The sequence below is a fragment of the Carica papaya genome, chromosome 6 (genome assembly GCF_054855325.1).
Source record: "Carica papaya isolate Zhongbai chromosome 6, ASM5485532v1, whole genome shotgun sequence".
Classification (NCBI taxonomy): Eukaryota; Viridiplantae; Streptophyta; class Magnoliopsida; order Brassicales; family Caricaceae; genus Carica; species Carica papaya.
Genome location: NC_142314.1, coordinates 5,913,052 through 5,934,125, shown reverse-complemented (window position 1 = coordinate 5,934,125; position 21,074 = coordinate 5,913,052). Strand labels below are relative to the sequence as shown.

The 21,074-nt window shown below is 38.1% G+C and overlaps 1 protein-coding gene across 2 annotated transcripts; it reads right to left on the bottom strand.

The window, feature by feature from the left end:
• Window positions 1-1,224: 1,224 nt before the first annotated feature.
• Window positions 1,225-4,449, bottom strand: LOC110816158 (actin-7). 2 transcript variants are annotated; one of them, XM_088222844.1, is made up of 6 exons: window positions 4,310-4,449; window positions 3,165-3,234; window positions 2,663-3,056; window positions 1,957-2,570; window positions 1,727-1,812; window positions 1,225-1,561 (listed from the first exon to the last, which is right to left on the bottom strand). In XM_088222844.1, the coding sequence occupies exons 2-5, from the start codon at window positions 3,222-3,224 to the stop codon at window positions 1,747-1,749; spliced, it is 1,134 nt and encodes a 377-aa protein (XP_088078970.1). In that variant the 5' UTR covers window positions 3,225-3,234; window positions 4,310-4,449; the 3' UTR covers window positions 1,225-1,561; window positions 1,727-1,746. The 2 variants fall into 2 exon arrangements, with proteins under 2 accessions (XP_088078970.1, XP_088078969.1); XM_088222843.1 differs by having other exon boundaries at window positions 1,225-1,812.
• Window positions 4,450-21,074: the final 16,625 nt, after the last annotated feature.

The following is a 21,074-nucleotide window of genomic DNA, read 5'->3' as shown; positions in this document are numbered from 1 at the left end:
GAAAGAAACGCAAATAAAAATTAAATAGAATATATTCACGTGGTAATATACAGTACACCTCAAGTAAACAGCTAGCTGCATTCACTAATTTCAACTACCAAGTTAATCCATTTAGCTTAAGCTGGATTTTAAGAGCTCCCTACCCACCAAATAATGAAATCACAAATTCAAGTTGTATTTCATATATCTATTTTTTCCTGCTTTAAATAATATTTCGGTCGCACTTGGGTTGCTTGGATGACCATCTCAAGTTTATGAATTGCACGTCGTCTGTTTAAAATTCATTTATGCTTAACCACTAAGATAGAAACGACTTTTTTATTTTTTCAATCTTTTGTTTCTTCTGATATAAGCTTTTGGGTGATGTCAAAGACTGCGATTATTTTGGTAGGCATTCTAAGTTACGCATCTCCCTTGAATCTCCTTGATTGCTTTCCTTTCCCAGGTAGGTCCTACCAACTTGGACATATCTTTTACTACCATTCCACACTGTCACCCACTTTTCCCTCTGCCTTCCTTTCCCATCATCCCTCTCACCATCCTCAACTTTATGTAAGACACGTATAATCACTTAATTCAAGTATTTATATTGAATTAGCAGTAAGTTGGAATTCACAACTTAATGATTGATCTTGTATTAGTTGGTTCACTTTCGGGGGCATACAACTAATTATGCCCTGGACATTAGAACCCCAGGATCCAGACCAACTAACATGTGCGAGCATTGTATATACCTGACCCTCCTAGAAACTTCGTCGCACTACACTGTCAACCTTTTTTTTCTTTTCAAGCAAACAGTTAAAGAAGAATAGCTGCAGGTTGGAGATTTGGCAGGTCATCCACCTGCCACCGCATGATTAATTAAATCTTCACGAGGGCTATTTGTCTACTACTTCTGGTTGTGATTTAGCATATTATATCACAAAAATGGAAGATTATTACCACAAATCAGATAACTTGATGTTCTTAAAACGATCAATAACCAGGGATGAACACTAAGAAAAATAAACCGTCAGCCAACAAATTGGCCCACCAAACAGCTACCGGATTATTTTAACTTCAGAACTAAGATCAATTTGTCTGTTTAGACTAAGACAAGATTTAGTAGCCAGAGCCAAAATATTTTGCAACATGCAAGTTGGGCATGCCTTTTAGGAACACGTAGAACCCACATAAAAATGGTAAATCAAATTAACAGACATTCTGCATAAGAGGCCAAATGAGTTGATGACCGAGCAAAGATTCCTTATCAGAAGTTTCCAACCAACTATTACAATATAATAATTTCCATAAGAGTTTATAACCGCAAGCTGACACTAATTTAAAATTTCTCATACAATAACTATTAACATTAAATGTTCCCAGGGAGGAAAAAAACCTTCAGATATGGAAGAAAAAAAAATTAATAAGGAAAAAAGCATCATCATCACAATCACTCTCCAGCTACAAACATCCTACTAAAAAGACATGGTTGAACAACAGATGATGAGAGGCAAGGACGACTTGAGCACCCAAATGTCTGCCCACCACATCCGGAAGGTCATTAGAGTAAGCCTCTTAACTGCAATTACAACAATAACCATAGCAGAGGAGAAGCTATATAGTACATGAAGATCAGAACATCCCCCTTCAATGAACCCCACCTCAACATTTTCCACCTCAACCAAACTGAGTTCACATGACACAGGACACAAAAGCCAACTAAATGGAAAAAAAAGCAACTCACCATCAAAGCACTTGTAGGATTTAGAAGCACTTCCTGTGGACAATGGATGGACCAGACTCATCATACTCACCCTTGGAAATCCACATCTGAGACAACATAAAGCAATATAATCAGGTCAGTATTGCGACAAAAATATTACGTTCAAACAGAACAAAATATCAAAAAGAAATAACAGAAAAAATATAACAAATTCGTGTGTAAAAGAACAGAAATAAGCAAAAACATTTCACCTGCTGGAAGGTGCTGAGGGATGCAAGGATAGATCCTCCAATCCAGACACTGTATTTCCTCTCTGGGGGGGCAACAACCTTGATTTTCATGCTGCTTGGAGCAAGAGCAGTGATCTCCTTGCTCATTCGGTCTGCAATACCAGGGAACATAGTGGAACCACCACTGAGCACAATGTTACCATAGAGATCCTTTCTGATATCAACATCACACTTCATGATAGAGTTGTAGGTAGTCTCATGGATTCCAGCAGCTTCCATTCCAATGAGTGATGGCTGGAAGAGAACTTCTGGGCAACGGAATCTTTCAGCTCCAATGGTTATGACTTGTCCATCAGGCAACTCGTAGTTCTTCTCAACTGACGAGCTGCTCTTGGCAGTTTCAAGCTCCTGCTCAAAATCAAGTGCAACATAAGCAAGCTTCTCTTTCATGTCACGGACAATTTCCCGTTCGGCAGTGGTGGTGAACATGTAACCTCTTTCGGTAAGAATCTTCATCAAAGCATCCGTAAGATCACGACCAGCAAGGTCAAGACGGAGGATGGCATGTGGAAGAGCATAACCCTCGTAGATTGGAACAGTGTGAGAGACACCATCACCAGAGTCCAGCACAATACCTGCATAAGTGAGGCCAATTAATTGCTAATTCAACAAAAAACTAGCACTTGATGATGCGAACTTTAAGGTTTGGATTGCATCTTTAACGAACCAGTTGTACGACCACTGGCATAAAGGGAGAGAACGGCCTGGATTGCAACATACATTGCAGGCACATTGAAAGTCTCAAACATGATCTGAGTCATCTTCTCTCTGTTGGCCTTAGGGTTAAGTGGAGCCTCGGTGAGAAGCACTGGGTGTTCTTCAGGTGCAACACGGAGCTCATTGTAGAATGTGTGATGCCAGATCTTCTCCATGTCATCCCAGTTGCTAACAATACCATGCTCAATGGGATATTTCAAGGTAAGGATACCCCTCTTAGATTGTGCTTCATCACCCACATAAGCATCTTTCTGACCCATTCCAACCATGACACCTGTGTGTCTAGGACGGCCCACAATACTAGGGAAAACTGCCCTGGGAGCATCATCTCCAGCAAATCCAGCCTGTACAAGATAATATAAGATTAAAATTCAATTAAATTACACATTTTTCATACCTAAGTACATAAATAAACAGAAACAACAGAAGAATTCAATTGAGAGTTAACTAACCTTCACCATTCCAGTTCCATTGTCACAGACAAGAGGCTGGATATCCTCAGCATCAGCCATCTTTTATAAACTGCATTAGCAAAAACCAAATTTCTAGTCAGATTACAAATCTCTCAATTAACCAAGTTCAATACTTCCGACCAGTTCCTGTCCAACTTAGGAGTTTAGCAACACTATATTTCCATTATCCATCCATGTAAAGATTGCATTGCAATCCATTAAAAGTACTGGAGTGCACTGCATTTAGTCTTTTGATTGAATTTCAACTTATACTTGTTTGAAAAATGGCTACGAGTGAAGTTCAAGTGATCCAAAATTCACTACAAGCTGCATAAAGAATATTGACAAGAGAAACTATACTAATCCTTCATTTGGTTGCGAGCAACATTAAAGACTCTATATGCTGAATGAAAGAAGCATGCTTGACTAACTTTTTACCTAAAGCCCTTATCAAAATTTCATATGATCAGATACGCAAAGAAAGCAGGTAGAAAAGCTCAAAATTCAGTTCTTCAATCCATTCCATTTGGAAAGCCGTAAAATTTCGCAATTAAATAAATACCAAAAACTCAATAATAGTCTCATCAAGGTACAGAAAAGGAGAAACCATTTATACAGATCTAAGGAAATTAAAAAGGTTGGAGAATCAGATCAAGAAAACAACCACGTAACCACGGATCCAAATATGAGAAACCAGATCAGCCAAATAATTCAGATATTAAACCGAAAATATAAAGTTTAATCACTTTTTGAAGAGAAGGAGATAATCGGAAACAAAAATAAAGCTAAATCCAATAAGACTTCCTTGATCAGATCCAGTAATCATTACAGGCCGTACTTACAGATCTTAAGTCTAGTACTTCAAGTCGTCAAGTAGATGAAAATAAACAGAGATATCACTAGATCGGCAAGAAACAAACTTATAGGCCACTAAAATTTGAATTTAAACCTCTTTTGATGAGTGAAAATCCTTGTGCTCGACTCGATTTCAAAACTCCAACAATCATCCCTAGAAAATCTAATCACACTTAAACCGATCTACTTGAACAGAAATCACTAAACACAGTAAAATCCATAAACTATCTGCAGATCAAATCTATGAAAAGAATAAGATCCAAATCGAGAAACAAGAGATCGATGCTTACCTTGATTGAAAGGAGTAGAGAGGATCGAAGATGAAGAAGGAAACGATCGGAGAAGCAGAAACCAAGCCAAATCAACAAGGAAGATGGCCTGGCGCTTCCGGTTGTCCTCAAAGGGCGAGAAACTCGGATAAAAATGGAGAGCTGAGAGAGGGCAGAGAGAAGGGTATATATATAGGTGGGGATTTTTTTGAAATTCAAATGAAATGTCGAGTGAATTTCATGTGCATTTCAAGCGCATGGAATTTAGGACAAATTTGGTATGCATTAGACGAAATGCACATGAAATTAATAAATTGGTTTGAGTAGTGTTCGTGTGTTGTGCGAGATAGAGGAATCATTTCGACCACGAGAAAAGATAGGGTGACCTGGCTGACAGCTTTTACTACCATGTTCATGTTCTCCTGCATTGGGATTTTGATTTAATCTCAGCCGTCGGATCTTCCTTTCTCACTAGATCGGCTTGCTAGATTCAGACATTTCATTGTCGGCTTGGCTAAACCGATAAAAAAAAGGTCGCAGCTCGGCTTGGACTGGCTTTTGCGGCTTTGCCTCAGTTTTTTCAATTTTCAATTTTCAATTTCAGCCGGAACGTCAATGCAGACAAAATCCGTCATGTTTGGTTTATTTACTGCTTGCTGGCTACACGAACAAAGTATACGGTATCTTCAGCCAGTGGTAATTTACTATAATTTAATTTTTTTTTATACTTTCTTACTTAAATTATTTTTAAAAAAAAAATAGTAGTAGAAAATCATTAATATTATTTTTTAAGTCACATTTTTTCAATATTTTTTTAAAGATGACTCTAACTGATTTTTTTTGTTTTTCGGGTTGAATTTTCTTTTTCTAAAAGAAAATAAGTTCATGTATTCAAACTATAAAGATTGAATATATTTGATTTCTTTTTTTATTAAATTTTATAATTAAAAAAAATTATGTATTCAAACTTTAAAATAAAAAAAAATATTAAAAAACTACTTGGTTAGTGTAACGGTCCGTGTATTAGAAATGAGATAAATATGAATTGAATACGGATGCGAAATAAATAGTTAAGGTTTACATTTCTTACACAATAATTCAGATTACCCAATAAAGTTACAGGAATAATCATTTTAAAAGAAATAATGAAAAATTTAAAAAATAAAATGAAAAATAAACGACTAAATATTATACTCGCAACCCTCTTGTGGATCGGGCTATAAATCTTGATTCTTTTAATCTGAAATTGTTAATAAAAGAATTAGCTATATTACTCCAGTAAGAATATCACGCTACTTACCGACACGGAAAATAAGGTTGGTAAATATTAAAAAATAATTAATAGAGCTCTTAATTCAAGTAAATTGGTTTATCATGAATAAAAACTATTTACCGCATGCTTACCATAGTGAGATTTCTAAACCCAACGTATAGAGTCAATAACATAAAAATTAACATAATCTCATATGCAATATGTTGGCAACAACAACTTTTCTCTTTTATCAGCCTACTGATATTTATGGAGGTCCATAGGGATATCTTCACTACATGTGAACCTTTTATTCAACATTTTCAAATAACGAGTCGTCCCCATACCCCGTCCGGTATGAGCGTCAAATTATCAATTCTCGATACCCCGTCCAATATGAGATAACGTCCACGGTAGGATTTTCTATGTACCTGGTCCGTCCACTATCTTCCAAGATATCCAGTAAGATTGTCGTTCATCAATCTACTCAATCAAATAATTTTTCGTTTATCTTTAATTTTTAGTTTATCAATCTAACAGTAATCACATAAAACAAGCGATACATAAGTCAAGAAAACGCAATCGCATCATCATACAAATTCAAGTGTATTATTATGCATTCGAAAACTGTAAAATCAACCAATTAGCTAAATACGGCAAACAAAAATAAATAACATATTCCGGCTCCATTAGTGACCTGTAATTAATTATGGATATTTTCTAAACTACATAAAATACTGTATTATTATTAATTAAACTTCAATTCTATAACAGGGAGTAAGGTGAGGGATTTTTACCCAAATTAGTATCCGAACGCTAAGTCTTTTGACTGCGCCTACTAGCTGTCTTCAGGTTCTCTGAATTTTTTTTTCGGGATTAAAACACGCTTTAAATACTTAGAAGTACCCCAAAAAATCTAAAATCAGTGTTAAAAATTCTTTTCAGTCAATTCTGAAATTTCAGCACAGTGGCTCCGCCTTGCTCCAGCGACGGCATCGCCGCCCACAGTGGCGATTTGCCTCTCAATTGACCAAAAAAATTCAAAAAATCGAAGCTTACCGACGGTGGAGCTTTTTAGTGCGTCGGCTCTGCTGGCCCACCTTCGCGGTTAAATATTTTGCTTTGGTCAACCTATAGAGAAAGGAATGATAATCACAATAATAGAAAAATTACATGATACGGAAATCGAAAAAGGCCTCATCGGAGGAAGTTTTTATCTTTTCCCGCAGCGGCACCACTGGACTTTGCTTGCGGATTTCGGCTCACCCGCCTATCTTTTTTATCCGATTTGGCCATGGAGGTGTTTAAAATTGAATTTTGAGCAAATAAATTTTTTTTTTACCTCTTTTGGCGGTCAGAAGTTGCTCCAGCATCGCGACAGACGACGGTCAGATCTCTTCCTAGTGACTGGCTCTTCTTCTCCGGTAGAGGGGTATGACGGATAGGGTTAGAGTTTGGTGTGAAGAAGGTTATTTATATTCGTCTCCTTTTAATCTAGGTCGTCTATCACGTTTGATCTGAACCGTCCGATCTTGTTTAAATAGGAAGTTAATCTAAATTGTTCATCGCGATTTGATCTGGACCATCCGATTGTGTTTTAAAGGAGGAGCGGATCTGGACCGTCCGTACGCGCGGGAATAAATTCATACCGTTCAATCGCGGGCACGCAGATCACCAGCTTGACCTCCCGCGTGGCACCACGTCTGCGTGCCTTGTCACGCGATGTGCTCCGGTTCTAATACAGGGCCCTACCTAACGGGTCCATGGCCCCCCGCGCGGTCGTGGCGAGATCTCCCTCTCGTCCCTGCCTTACATTCATTTATTTCTCATATTTTTGCATCAAACTTAAATATATTACCTGAAAGACTTAATTCTGTGTTGTTTGTGTCTACTCCTAGGAGTATGACACTACTGAGGGGAGGTTATATACAGAGCCTGTGTCATAGATATAGCAGGTAGAAAATTGAGTGTGGAGCTAATAGAAATTGACACGGGAGACTTTGATGTAATCTTAGGAATGAATCAGCTAATAGCGTATCACGCCATTGTAGATTATTTTCATAAGAAACTTGTATTCAAACCTCCTAATGGAAAGTCATTCACAAATTAATAAAATTTGTTAACATTTGTTCCCTTAAGGTAATTTTTCTATTACCAAGTACTTTAACCCGTCTGTTTTCTCTAATTAGGCAAACATAAGAAAAAAATTTGTATTCAAGAGATTCCAGTAGTTCGAGACTTTCTCGATATATTTCCTGATGAATTGTCCAAACTGTCAGTGGAAAGAGAAGTTGAATTCATCATAGACTTTCAACTAAACACCCAGCCTATTTCGATTGCCCTTTACCGCATGAGTCAGGTTGAGATTGAGGAGTTAAGGAAACATACCAATAAATTGCAGGATAGTGGGTTCATCTGACACAGTGTGTCCCATTAGGATGCTGGAGTCATATTTATAAGAGAATGGGATATGACGTTGAGGTTATCTATCGACTACAGAGGTATAAACAGGGTCACGATCAAGAATAAGTACCCCCTCCCTAGGATCGATGACCTTTTTGATCAGTTACATGGTGCTCAAGTCTTCTCCAAGATAGACTTGCATTTAGGTTACCATCAGGTAAAGATCAGGGCTGAAGACATTCCTAAAACAGTCTTTCAAACCAGGTACGGGCACTATGAGTTCCTGATCATGCTATTTGGACTAACCAACGCACTAGCTATCTTCATGGATTTGATGAACAAGATTTTTAGACAATTTCTAGTCATTGTATTCATCGATGATATCCTGATCTATTCAAAAAGTAGAGAGGAACACGCTCACCATCTGACTCAGGATTTACAGGTTCTTAAAGAAATGAAGTTGTATGTAAAGCTGAGTAAGTGTGGGTTTTGCATTAAGTAGACTACCTTCTTATGGCACATCATATCAAAGGATAGAGTGTCAGTGAACCCTAAAAAGGTTTAGGCAGCGCTCGGCTAGAAAAAAACTAACCTTAGTCAAGGAGATCCGTAACTTTCTTGGAATGGTAGGTTATTACTGCAGGTTTGTGGAAGGATTTTCTAGCCTAACTGCTCTTCTTACTCAACTCACAAAGAAGAACGTGAAGTTTGAGTGGAACGAAAACTTTGAAATGAGTTTTTTAGAACTAAAGAAACGGTTAACTACTGCACCTGTGTTGGTCTTGTCGAGTGGGTCGGGTAGATATACAGTTTATAGTGATGTCTCTTACCTAGAGTTGGGTTGTGTTCTAATGCAACATGGGAAAGTAATAGTCTATGAGTCCAGACAGTTCAAGAATCATGAGAAAAACTACCCCACCCATGACCTAGAACTTACCGCAATTATTCACACCTTGAAGACTTGGCGCCATTACTTTTATAGTGAGACCTTCCAGATCTATACCGATTATAAGAGCTTGAAACACATATTCACTCAAAAGAATCTCAACATGCGTAAAAAAAGATGGATAGAACTCCTCAATGACTATGATTGCAACATCTTATATCACCCGGGAAAAAGCAATATAATAGCCGACACACTCAGTAAAAAAAATACAGGCATATTAACTCATTTGATGGTTTCAGAATACAGGATAATAAGGGCCACACAACAATTACGACTTCAGGACCTAAAAAGAACCACATGTTTGGCCCACCTGATTGTTCAACCTGAGTTAATTTAGAGAATAAAGGAAGCTCAGTCTGCCGATTCCACCCTAGCAGCCCTCAAAAAATATGCAGAACAGAGAGTTAATTTAGAGTTTCGAGTCTATGCCGACGGGTTGCTTAGATTTCATGATATAGTGTGTGTTTTAGGTGACAGTGAGTTGAAAAGGGACATCATGACAAATACTCATAATTCAAAGTTTTTCATGCATCACAGAAACACTAAAATGTATCAAAGTATGCGGCCCCGATTTTGGTGGAACATGATTAAAAGAGATGTAGGCGTCTTTGTTTCTAAGTATTTGGTATGTTAGTAGGTCAAGACAGAGCATCAACACCTAGGCAGGCTACTTCAGCCATTACCAATTCTGAAATGGAAGTGGGAACATATCACAATGGATTTCATGACAGGATTGTCTAGGGCACGCTCAGGATATGATGTCATCTAGGTAATTGTTGACCGGCTCACCAAGTTTTCCCACTTTCTAGCCATCAGGATGACCGACCCCTTGGATAAGGTAGCAAGAATGTATATCCGAGAGATTGTCAGGTTATATGGAGTACCAGTGATAGTAGTATCTGACAGGGACCCCAAGTTTACTTCTCGGTTTCGATCTAGTTTTCAGCAAGTCATGGGAAGAAAACTGTCCCTTAGTACTGCATTCCATCCTCAGACCGATGGACAATCAGAAAGGACGATCCGCATATTGGAGGATATGCTCCGAGTTTGTGTTCTTAACTTCGGGGGCCATTGGGATGATCATTTACCTCTAATAGAGCTCACCTACAATAACAGCTACTAAGCAAGTATTGGTATGGCTCCGTACGAGGTGTTGTATGGTCGTCCATGCAGATCGTCGATCTGTTGGAAAGAAGTGGGTGATAAAAAATTATTCGGCTCAGATCTTGTAGATGAGACTACAGCCAAAATAATTATGATTAGTAAGAACATTCAGACGGCTCAGAGCAGGTAAAAGAGTTATGCGAACACCTGAATGAGGAATTTAAAATTTGAGAAATGTGATCGGGTGTTTCTTAAGGTCACTCCTTTCAAATGAATCAGTAGGTTTGGCAAGATGGGGAAATTAAATCTCTGATTCATTGGACCATTTAAAATCTTAAACAGAATTGGCACCACCGCCTACAGACTGACACTGCATCTAGAACTATACAGGGTCCATAATGTGTTTCATGTATCCATGCTACGCAAGTACAACCCAGACTCCTCTTACATCCTGGCCCACAAGCCCCTTTTGCTTCAAGAAGATCTGTCATACGAGGAAGTACCAGTCGGTATTGTGGAACGAAAGAATAAAGTACTCTGCAACTGAAATATTCATTTTGTTAAGGTCCTATGGCAAAATCACACATCGAGAGAGGCTACAAAGGAGCTAGAATCAAACTTCAAAGCTCAATATCCCCGACTGTTTGATTGAGTGAGAGAGAGACAAATTTAAGGGATCAAATTTCTTTTAAGAGTGAGAAAGTTGTAATACCCTTAATTAATTAATTTTAATGTAATTAAAATTAATGTATAAATATAATTTTTTTAGTTTTTAAATTTTTATTTAATGTGAAAATGAGAAAAATTAAATGGAGAATGAAATTAAAAATAATTTTGAGAAAAATAGGTGAAAATTTTAGTTATGGGGGTATTTTTAAAAGAAAAATCAGAAATCGGGGATCAAAATATAATTTAAGTAAATTGTGCCACGTAAGATACCTAGTCAACAGACCCGACGAATCGGAGCGCGCTGCATGACAAGGCACACAGACGCAATACCATGCGGGAGGCCACGTTAGCGATTCGCATGCCCGCGATCAGACGGTCCGAATTTTTCGAGACTGCTGATTGGGCGTCTTACGTGACACAATTTTCTTAAATTGTGTTTTAACTTTCAGTTTCTGATTTTTCTTTCAAAAACACCTGCAGAACTCAAATTTTCATCTATTTTTTCTAAAATTATTTTTAATTTCATCCTCCAATTAATTTTCTTTATTTTTGCATTAAATAAAAATTCAAAAACTAAAAAAATTATATTTATACATTAATTTTAATTATATGAAAATTAATTAATTAATGGTATTACGGCTAGCCCAACAATGTAGTTGGTAGAATGTTAGTTATAAAAAGCAAGTGGGGTTAGAACCAAAAAAATAGCTGTAAAAATTAGAAAATCGAGTCAATAAAACATATTTTAAAAAAAATTATTTATCTTGTAAAAACAAGGTTAATACTAATTTTGTGACCTATATTTTTAAATGGGCTAATAACCAAACAAGCATCCATTATAATTTTATGTTATGATGAGAATAAATGAATACATGTCTTGTAAATTTTGTTTTAAAGTTTATATTTATTTTTCATTACAAGTACAAGATGCATATATCACAGTCCAACAGGAACTACATACTATATATAACTCATTTTACTAAATAATAGTTGATAAAAATATATTTACTTTTGTTACTTAGATTTACTTGAAATTTATTTTATTTTTATTAAATTTATAGACCTTAATTGTTTAACCTATATAAAGTAGTCATAATTTATAAATTTAATATGTAATTAAATAAACTTCATTAATATGGTAATTTTTTTTTTCAGAGTTAATGGAGGAACCCCCAGAATATTTAACTTAAATTAAATATGTAACACCATGCAACACCAATAATAATTTTATTATTATTTTATGAGGGAAAGCATAGTTTATATTTGTGACTTAAAAGACTTAAAGGTACATGTAGTTAGTACATTTGAGTAATAATATATATATATATATATATATATATATACAGAGAGAGAGAGAGAGAGAATGTTCCTTGAGCTCTATTATAGAGCCCGACAATTATATTTATTGTAATATCGTACTTCAATTTATAATAGTATCAATATGTGATACAATGTGCTATATTTAAAATTAAAATTTTAATCTTATTTTTCTTATATTCTCATTCTCATTTTATAAAACTGAAATCTGAACCAAAATTGACCTTTATCATATGAAAATCATAGGATCCTCAATGTGTAAAACAAATGAAAATGGAGATAAAAAGCAAGAATAATTATACAACAACTTAAGAAAAATGTAGTGACCAAAAAAATACTTTTACTTTCAAAATTTTGACCATCAAAACAAATGAAAGGTTAGAAATTATTCTAATTAATTTATACTTTTTTTTTCTCTAAATCTTAAGACTCTCATAATATTATAATTAGATGTCAAATCTTAAATCACATGATGTTTAGAGTTTAAGAATGATTATTAAATAGATATTTCTCTGTCTTTTATTATAATGGCTAAACGCATGTAGATGATATTAAGCTCTTGGTTTGAATGCTTAATCATCAAGAATCAGTCCTCATAATCAAAGGGAGGCCGACCTACTACCCTAATATCAATGGCTTTTTGAGGTTTAATTAGCTGGGAAAGCCTTCACTAGTGGATCTAAATAAATTAGAAAAAAAATTTATTCTAAACTTGCACATAATATTTTTGGACATAGTAGTGTTATCACTAACCTCCTTCAAATGATCAAACATAATAAAAAAAATTTGTTCAAGTAATGATGAGTGGATTGGGTAAGAAAGAAGGAGGATAAATGGAAAAATCATAATCAAAGGCCTTGTAACAGGGGATAGAATAGTCTTGGATGACGTAATTTTCACTAGTTGGTCTAATAAATGACAAATGTTTAAAGGATGAGTGACTATGAGATATGAGGCATCATAATGAGGGCATAAAGGCTTTATTAAAATTTGAAGGTTTATATATGGATTTGATACGCTTTCGTATTCCTTCAAAATGCTTTTGATTACATTGAACTTTTCTATCCATCTTCAAAATATTATACTATCATCTGCAAATATTGTAACGGCCCCGGAAATTTAAAATGAAATGTGTATTAAAAATATCAAATGCGGAAGTGGAGTCAAAAAAAATTCGATTAACATCCCTTATACTAAAACCAAAAACGTGCTCACAAAATATAAAAGATCAAACTAACTAAAGGAGAAACTCGAAAGTAAAAGCTACGAATATGACTATGGAGTCTTTAAGTGTCCCCTTCGTCGTCCTCATGCGGAACGGGCTCGGGAACAATGTCTTCCTGATCTGAAATGATTAAATAAGGAATGAGCTACACTAGCCCAGTAAAGACATTACGATATCTCACCGTCACGGAGATAAAGGTGGGTAGAAAACACAAAAAGACCAATGGAGCATAATTTACAACAAATTCTTTTATCAATAATAAATCTTTTATCATCCACTTACCTCGGTGAAATTCATAAAACAGTATACGAAAGCAATAACATTATCATCATCATGAAATCATATATAAACTGTATAACATAATACTTATCACGCCTTTTGAAATTAAATCATTACACAACATATTTTCCTCATTTACCAGCCCACTAGTATCCATGGGGATCCATAGGGGTCCCGCTACCCGTTAACCCTTAACACTTGAAATCAGATTCCATGGCCGTCCCCATACCCCGTCCGGTATGGGCGCCAAAACTATAAACCCCATTACCCCATCCGGTATGAGGGTGAAACGGGCCGTCCCCATACCCCGTCTGGTATGGGCGCCAAAACACATAAGGTCTTCATACCCCGTCCGGTATGAGAGACCACAATCCCGGTAGGGTTCCCTACGGACCCGGTCCGTCCACCATCTCCCAGAATATCTAGTCAGGCTGACCACATTATACAATTACCAATTTACATAATCTTTCATTCTCCTTTTCCTCAGTCAGCATCATCAATTCACATACAAACAAGCAAAACGGTAATTTATGCCAAACAGACAACATACAGCATCAGTATCTCAGTCATTCAATCCATAATCAATAAAACAGTAAAATATGTACACGAAAGTATAAAATGAAAACATCAAACCTCATACTGCATTTAAAACTGTAAAATAGGCCAAATAACAGTTAACAGACAAACACACTAGACTCGGGCTCCATTAGCGACCTTAAGCAATTTCACACATTCGTTGATTCAAGAAATACCGTTTTATCATTATTGAACTTTAATACCGTGATAGGAAATAAGATGAGGGGTCCTTACTCGTTTCGGGGTCCGAACACGGCTTCACAGTGCGCCTACAGGCTGTCCCTAATTTTCCCTGAATTTTTTCTCGGGGAACTGAAACGCACTACTGGTACCTGCACGTGTTCTAAAAAATCCAAAATTAGGCCCAGGGCCCCTTTTTGGCCAATATCGCAATTCCGGCACGGCGGCTCCGCCGTGCTCCGGCGACGATGCCGCCGCTTGCGGCGGCGATTCGCCTCGGTTTGGCCGTTTTTGGCCGTTTTCGGCCGAATTCGGCCACATTTGCATCGGTCTTTGCGATAAAACAACCCTAGGGCCCTCAGGGGGCCAAAAAATTACGGAAAACCGAAGCTTACCGGCGGCGGTGCTCTCGGGTGCGGCGGCTCTCCGGTGAGGTTCATGTTTTGGTGATTCGGCTCCGATCAACCTGTAGAGAAAAGAATGATGATCACGGTAATATAAAAATTGCATCAAACAGAGGCCGGGAAGGGCCTCATCGGAGGCAAAAACCGAGGAGGGACGCGGCGGCGCCGCTGGGTTTCGGCCGTGTTTTCCGGCCGTTTGGCGGGGATTTTAGCTCCGATTTGGCCACAGGGAAAATCAGCGTGGAAAAACGAGTCGGGGGTATGAAATTTACCTCGATCGGCGGTCGGAAATCTCTCCGGTGCGGCGGCGGGTGGCGGCGAGGGTTTTTGTGGTCAGGTGTGGGGGTTCTATTTATACCCTTTTGCCTTTTGATCTCAGCCGTCCATTTTGATTTAATCTGGGCCGTCCGTTTTTGATTGAATCTGGGCCGTCCGTGCGATTGCATCTGGGCCGTCCGTGCGCCCGCTTGATCTGGGCCGCTCGATTGCACGTACGCGGATTGCCAACGTGGCCCGTCCCCGGTCAACGTGGTTTTGCCACGTGGCAGGTCCTGGTTGGCCAGGACTACTGACTGGGTCTGCTGACGTGACGTTCTCTTTTTTTTTTCCAAATTTCCGGGCGTTACAAACATGACATGAGTGACTAAGGGTGCTGAGCGGATATATTTTAAAGTTGTGTATTTTTTGATCTATTTCCACATTTCGCAACATTGTCAATAATATTTCTGCACATATAATGAAAAGATAAGGAAAAAAATGATTTCTCTGGCAAATATCCCCTTCTAAATAGAACATCTTTGTCGGTTTACCATTCACCAAAATAGAATAAGACACTATAGTGACATAATTTATAATCATTAAGAAAATATTTCTATGAAACTCTATTTTTAACGGCATATTATTTAGGAATGACCGTTTCATTATGTCACAAGCTTTAAAGACATCTAGCCTTAGTGCAAAATATCCATTTTGAGAGAAATTATGATGTTTTAGAATGTGAAATAGCTCCATATCAATAAATACATTATTTGTGATCAATCAACCTATGACAAACGTTGATTAACACAAGCAAAATAATATTATCAAGAAACACTTTCAAATTATTCATAAGACACCTATTAATCACTTTCATTATTACATTGCACAAAACTAACAGAACAATAGTCAGATAGAGATTTCGGTTGTCTCATTTTTGGGATTAACTGTAATAGCCCAAGATGGCCCAAGTGTCAAAGAAAAAAAAAGAGAAAAGAATAATAATAATAAAAATGAAAAAAAAGGGGGGCCAAAACGACATCATTTTGGGAGGTTTTCTAAAACAATGTCGTTTTGGAAACGAATGAAAAAAAAAATTGACCAGAGACGTGCCCGCCTCTGGTTGGGGAAGAACAGAAAAAAGAGGTGTGTACGCCTTTTCCCTCCACTGAAGAAGGATGAAGGTTCGTTTGGGGCTCTCCTCTCTCCGATTATAAAAGTAGAGAAAGAGCCATGGAGATGAGAGATTCTGAGCGTAAAGAGGGAGAGATATGTGCATGGAGAGAGAAAGATAGCCGCGTGTAGAGAGATAAAGTAAATGGAAAAAGAAGACCAGCATGCAGTGGAAAGGGTTGTCCGGTGCACGAAACTATATGTCAAATTTGAGAGATCAGTCCACCTGCACCGAAAACATAAAGCTAAAAAGAGAATAGTGCAATAGCATGCGGTGGGAGAAAGAGACCCGCGCAGCGCCCAAGTGTGACTTCGGGATATGTGGTGTATTCCCGACATGGTTCCACAAGATCCATGCCATATTTGGATGTTTGCGTGGTTCCGTGGCAATCTTTAGCCGAAACATATGAGCTTGTGATTGGTTCGGTGGCGTGTGCCAGTTCCGGTGGCCACACATGAGGCAGCTGGTGGCACTTTGGCGACGATGCATGGTGAACCGGGAGCACACAGGTGGTGGCGCGTGGCGACTCTGGCGAGCAGGATCGCGTGCCTAAGGTAAAACTAATTTTTTTATTGGGTTTGTTTCTAAAAATCTCTCGTCATTTAATACACGTGTTATGTATTTGTGAACGAAGAAATTAACCAAGTGACAGTGAAGATTTAAAAAAAGTCGTAGACCCGAACCAGTAGGAATCCTGATACATTTTTTCGATCAAACTTTAGGTAAGGAATTGTATTAGTCTCATTTAGAGGTCCTCATATTTTTTGTTAGAATAAATTGTTTACAGATTTTGTAAACTATTTAAGTTTTCTAATACGAATTCTGCAAATTCATCATATGTGCATGTGTGCAATTGTATATGATTGGAGACCTGCATGATATTGTGTATGATGTATATTTATGTATTTATATTGTTACTTATATATATATATATAGATTTTATACATGTTAGTTATCGAATTATAGGTGTGCGTGATACATATGTATGTATAATTATAGGTTGTGTAACATATGTATGTATGAGTAAAAAATTTATATGTGTCTGCTTATAGACTACACATATGCCTTGTGTAAATATACAAGTATATTAATGTAGTATGTGTTAAGTGTACATATATATTTATTTAAGTTGATAACTGTGCATATAAAGTGTATATATTATGCGTATTATGTATGCATGTTGATGTATAACATATATGATATATAAATAGGTGTATACATGAGTAGATCATTTAGCGATGAACTTGATTAGTAAAAAAATAATATAAGAATCTTTAAAAGACGAGAAAATCTATTTAACCTGTATCATTGATAGGGGGCGGGGGGGGGGGGGGGGGGGGGTGTGTGTAGCCTTTTGGCGTATAACTATGGTAAACCCTACCCGTATATACGACTTTAACTAGACGCGGTGAAGCGATAAGAACTGTGAATTGTATACTGTGTACTGCAAACTATGAACTATGTACTGAATTGGGACGTATTCATGTGGTAGAGAGGATCTTTACTGATCTCGTTGATATTAATAGAAACGGTATCGCACTGTAGCACCCGGACCGAGGAAAAAAAAAGAGCCACGTCAGCAGGCCCGGTCAGCAGTCCCGGCCAACCAGGGCCTGCCACGTGGCAAGACCACGTCGCTCCTGAACGGGCCACGTTGGCGATCCACGTGGGCGCGATTAGACGGCCCAGATCAATCGCGTGATCGGACGGCCCAGATTTAATCGCACGGACGGCCCAGATTTAATCAAAAACGGACGGTCCAGATTAAAGCAAAATGGACGGCTGAGATCAAAGGGCAAGGGGTTATAAATAGAACCCCCACACCAGACCCCAAACCCTAGCCGCCTGCCGCTCGCCGGAGAAGACGAACCAGAGGCCGACCGCCGCCACCCGCCGCCGCACCGGGGAAATTTTCGACCGCCGATCGAGGTAAATTTCATACCCCCGACTCATTTTTCCACGCTGATTCCTCCTATGGCCAAATCGAAGCCAAAATCCCGGCCAAACGGCCGGAATACGCGGCCGAAGACCAGCGGCGCCGCCGCGCCCCCTCTCGGTTTTTGCCTCCGACGAGGCCCTTCCCGGCCTCCGTTTGATGCAATTTTTATATCACTGTGATTACCAGTCTTTTCTCTACAGGTTGACCGGAGCTGAATCACCAAAACACGAACCTCACCGGAGAGCCGCCGCACCCGAGAGCGTCGCCGCCGGTAAGCTCCGTTTTTCCGTGATTTTTTGGCCCCCCGAGGGCCCTAGGGTTGTTTTCTCACAGGGACCGATGCGAGTGTGGCCGAATTCGGCCGAAAACGGCCGAAAGCAGCCAACCCGAGGCGACTCGCCGCCGTGCCGGAGTTGCGATTTGGGCCGAAAGAGGCCCTGGGCCTAATTTGGGTTTTTTTTGGAACACGTGCAGGTACGTTAGTGTGTTTCAGTTTCCCCGGAAAAAATTCAGGGAAAATTAGGGACGGCCTGTAGGCGCACTGTGAATCGTATTTGGATCCTGAAAACAAGTAAGGACCCCTCACCCTATTTCCTATCACGGTACTAAAGTTCAAAATGATAAAACGGTATTTCTTGAATTAATGCATGTGTGAAATTACTTAAGGTTGCTAATGGAGCCCGAGTCTAGTGTGATTGATGATTTACTGTTATTTGGCCTGTTTTACAGCTTTAAATGCATTATGAGGTTTGATGTGTTCATTTTATAGTTTCGAGTGCATATATTACTGTTTTATTAATTATGGGTTGAATGACTGAAGAACTGATACTGTATGTTGTCTGTTTGGCATGAATTACGATTTGCTTTCTTAAATGTGAATTGATGATGCTTATTGAGGAAAAGAAAAATGAAAGATTGTGTAGACTGATAATTGTATGATGGGGTTAGCCTGACTAGATATCCTGGGAGATGGTGGACGGACCGGGTCCGTAGGGAACCCTACCGGGATTGTGGTCTCACATGCCGGACTGGGTATGGAGATCTTATGGTTTTGGCGCCCATACCGGACGGGGTATGGGGACGGCCCGTTTCACCCTCATACCGGACAGGGTATTGAGGTTTATGATTTTGGCGCCCATACCGGACGGGGTATGGGGACGGCCCGTTTCACCCTCATACCGGACGGGGTATTGAGGTTTATGGTTTTGGCGCCCATACCGGACGGGGTATGGGGACGGCCCTGGAAACCGATTATGAATGTTAAAGGTTAACGGGTAGCGGGACCCCTATGGACCCCCATGGATACTAGTAGGCTGGTAAATGAGAAAAGAATATGTTGTATAATGATTGAATTACAAAATGCGTGATAAGTGCTATGTTTTACAGCTTATGTTATTCTATGATTGTGATAATGCTATTGTTTTCTTATATTGCTTCATGAATTCCACCGAGGTAAGTGAATGGTAAAGGTTTTATCAGAAATAAAAAGGATTTGTTGTAAATCATGCTCCATTGGTCTTTTGTGTTTTTCTACCCACCTTTACCTCCGTGACGGTGAGATATCGTGATGTTCTTACTGGGCTAGTGTAGCTCACTCCTTATTTAACCATTTCAGATCAGGAAGACATGGTTCCCGAGCTCGTTCCTCAGGAGGACGATGAAGGGGATGCCTAGAGACTCTGTAGTCATACTCATAGTTTTATTTTCGAGTTTCTCTCTTAGTTAGTTTAATCTTTTATATTTTAAGTACGTTTTTGGTTTTCGTGTAAGGGATGTTAATCGAAATTTTGATCTCGCTTCCGCATTAAATATTTATAATATAATTTCCATTTTTTGAATTACCGGGGCTGCTACACGCACGATGAAACTCTTAAAAGACGAAAAAAAAATAAAAATGATAAACTTTAATAAAAATATAACTGAGAATGAAAGTATAACTAAAAGGTTATAAGTGAACAATATAGAGTGAAAGCCATATTGACATATGCAGTGATAAGTAATTCAGTAACAAGTGCAAGTGATTGTCAGAAAGAGCAAGTGCAAGTGACTGAGTGTGCGCATGTATTTACTTTGGGTACTGCCCATCTTTCTTACTGAAACCGTGAAACTCACCTCAATTCACAATCCCTAATGCATATTAGTCTATATCAAGGGCAAGTTCAAGGTTGAAGAAAGATTTCGAAGAACCTTCAGTGACGCGAAAGTTTCATCTTATAAATTTGATTTAATTATGTTATAGCGATATAATAGAAAGAATTTTGTAAAGCTCATGATTTATAATTCTATATAGAGAATGATTGAATCTTACGTTTTTTCTTATTGTTGCATAAAATTACCAAATTATGTGCATGGAATAGCGTTCATTTATCAATACAGAAAATGAATCGTTACATTAACACCAAATAAGTACGATTCATCTGAGTTCGAATAATTCTATGATTTAGTACATTTAACATATAATAAATAATTTCATTTTTAACAAGAGGTCAACTTTCTAAAAGAATAAGGCAAACAATTAGGTCTTATGGTTTTTATGGGTTTTATCTATTTCAGGGCATCATAAATTTCTATTTCAGTAAATGACACAGATAATGAATATTCATTTGTTATGTGAGCACCCTCATTTGTTATGTGAGCACCCTCGGTGTAACAGCCCCGGAAATTCATAATGAAATTTATATTATAAATATCAAATGCGGAAGCGAAGTCAAAATTTGAATAACATCCCTTACACTAAAACCAAAAACTTGCTCACAAAATATAAAAGATCAAACTACCTAAAGGAAAAACTTGGAAGTAAAAGCTACGAATATGACTATGGAGTCTTTAGGCGTCCCCTTCGTCGTCCTCCTACAGAACCGGCTCGGGAACGATGTCCTCTTGATCTGAAATGATTAGATAAGGAATGAGCTACACTAGCCCAGTAAAGACATCACGATATCTCACCGTCACGGAGGTAAAGGTGGGTAGAAAACACAAAAAGACCAATGGAGCATAATTTACTACAAATCCTTTTATTAATAATAAAACCTTTACCATTCACTTACCTCGGTAAAATTCATAAAA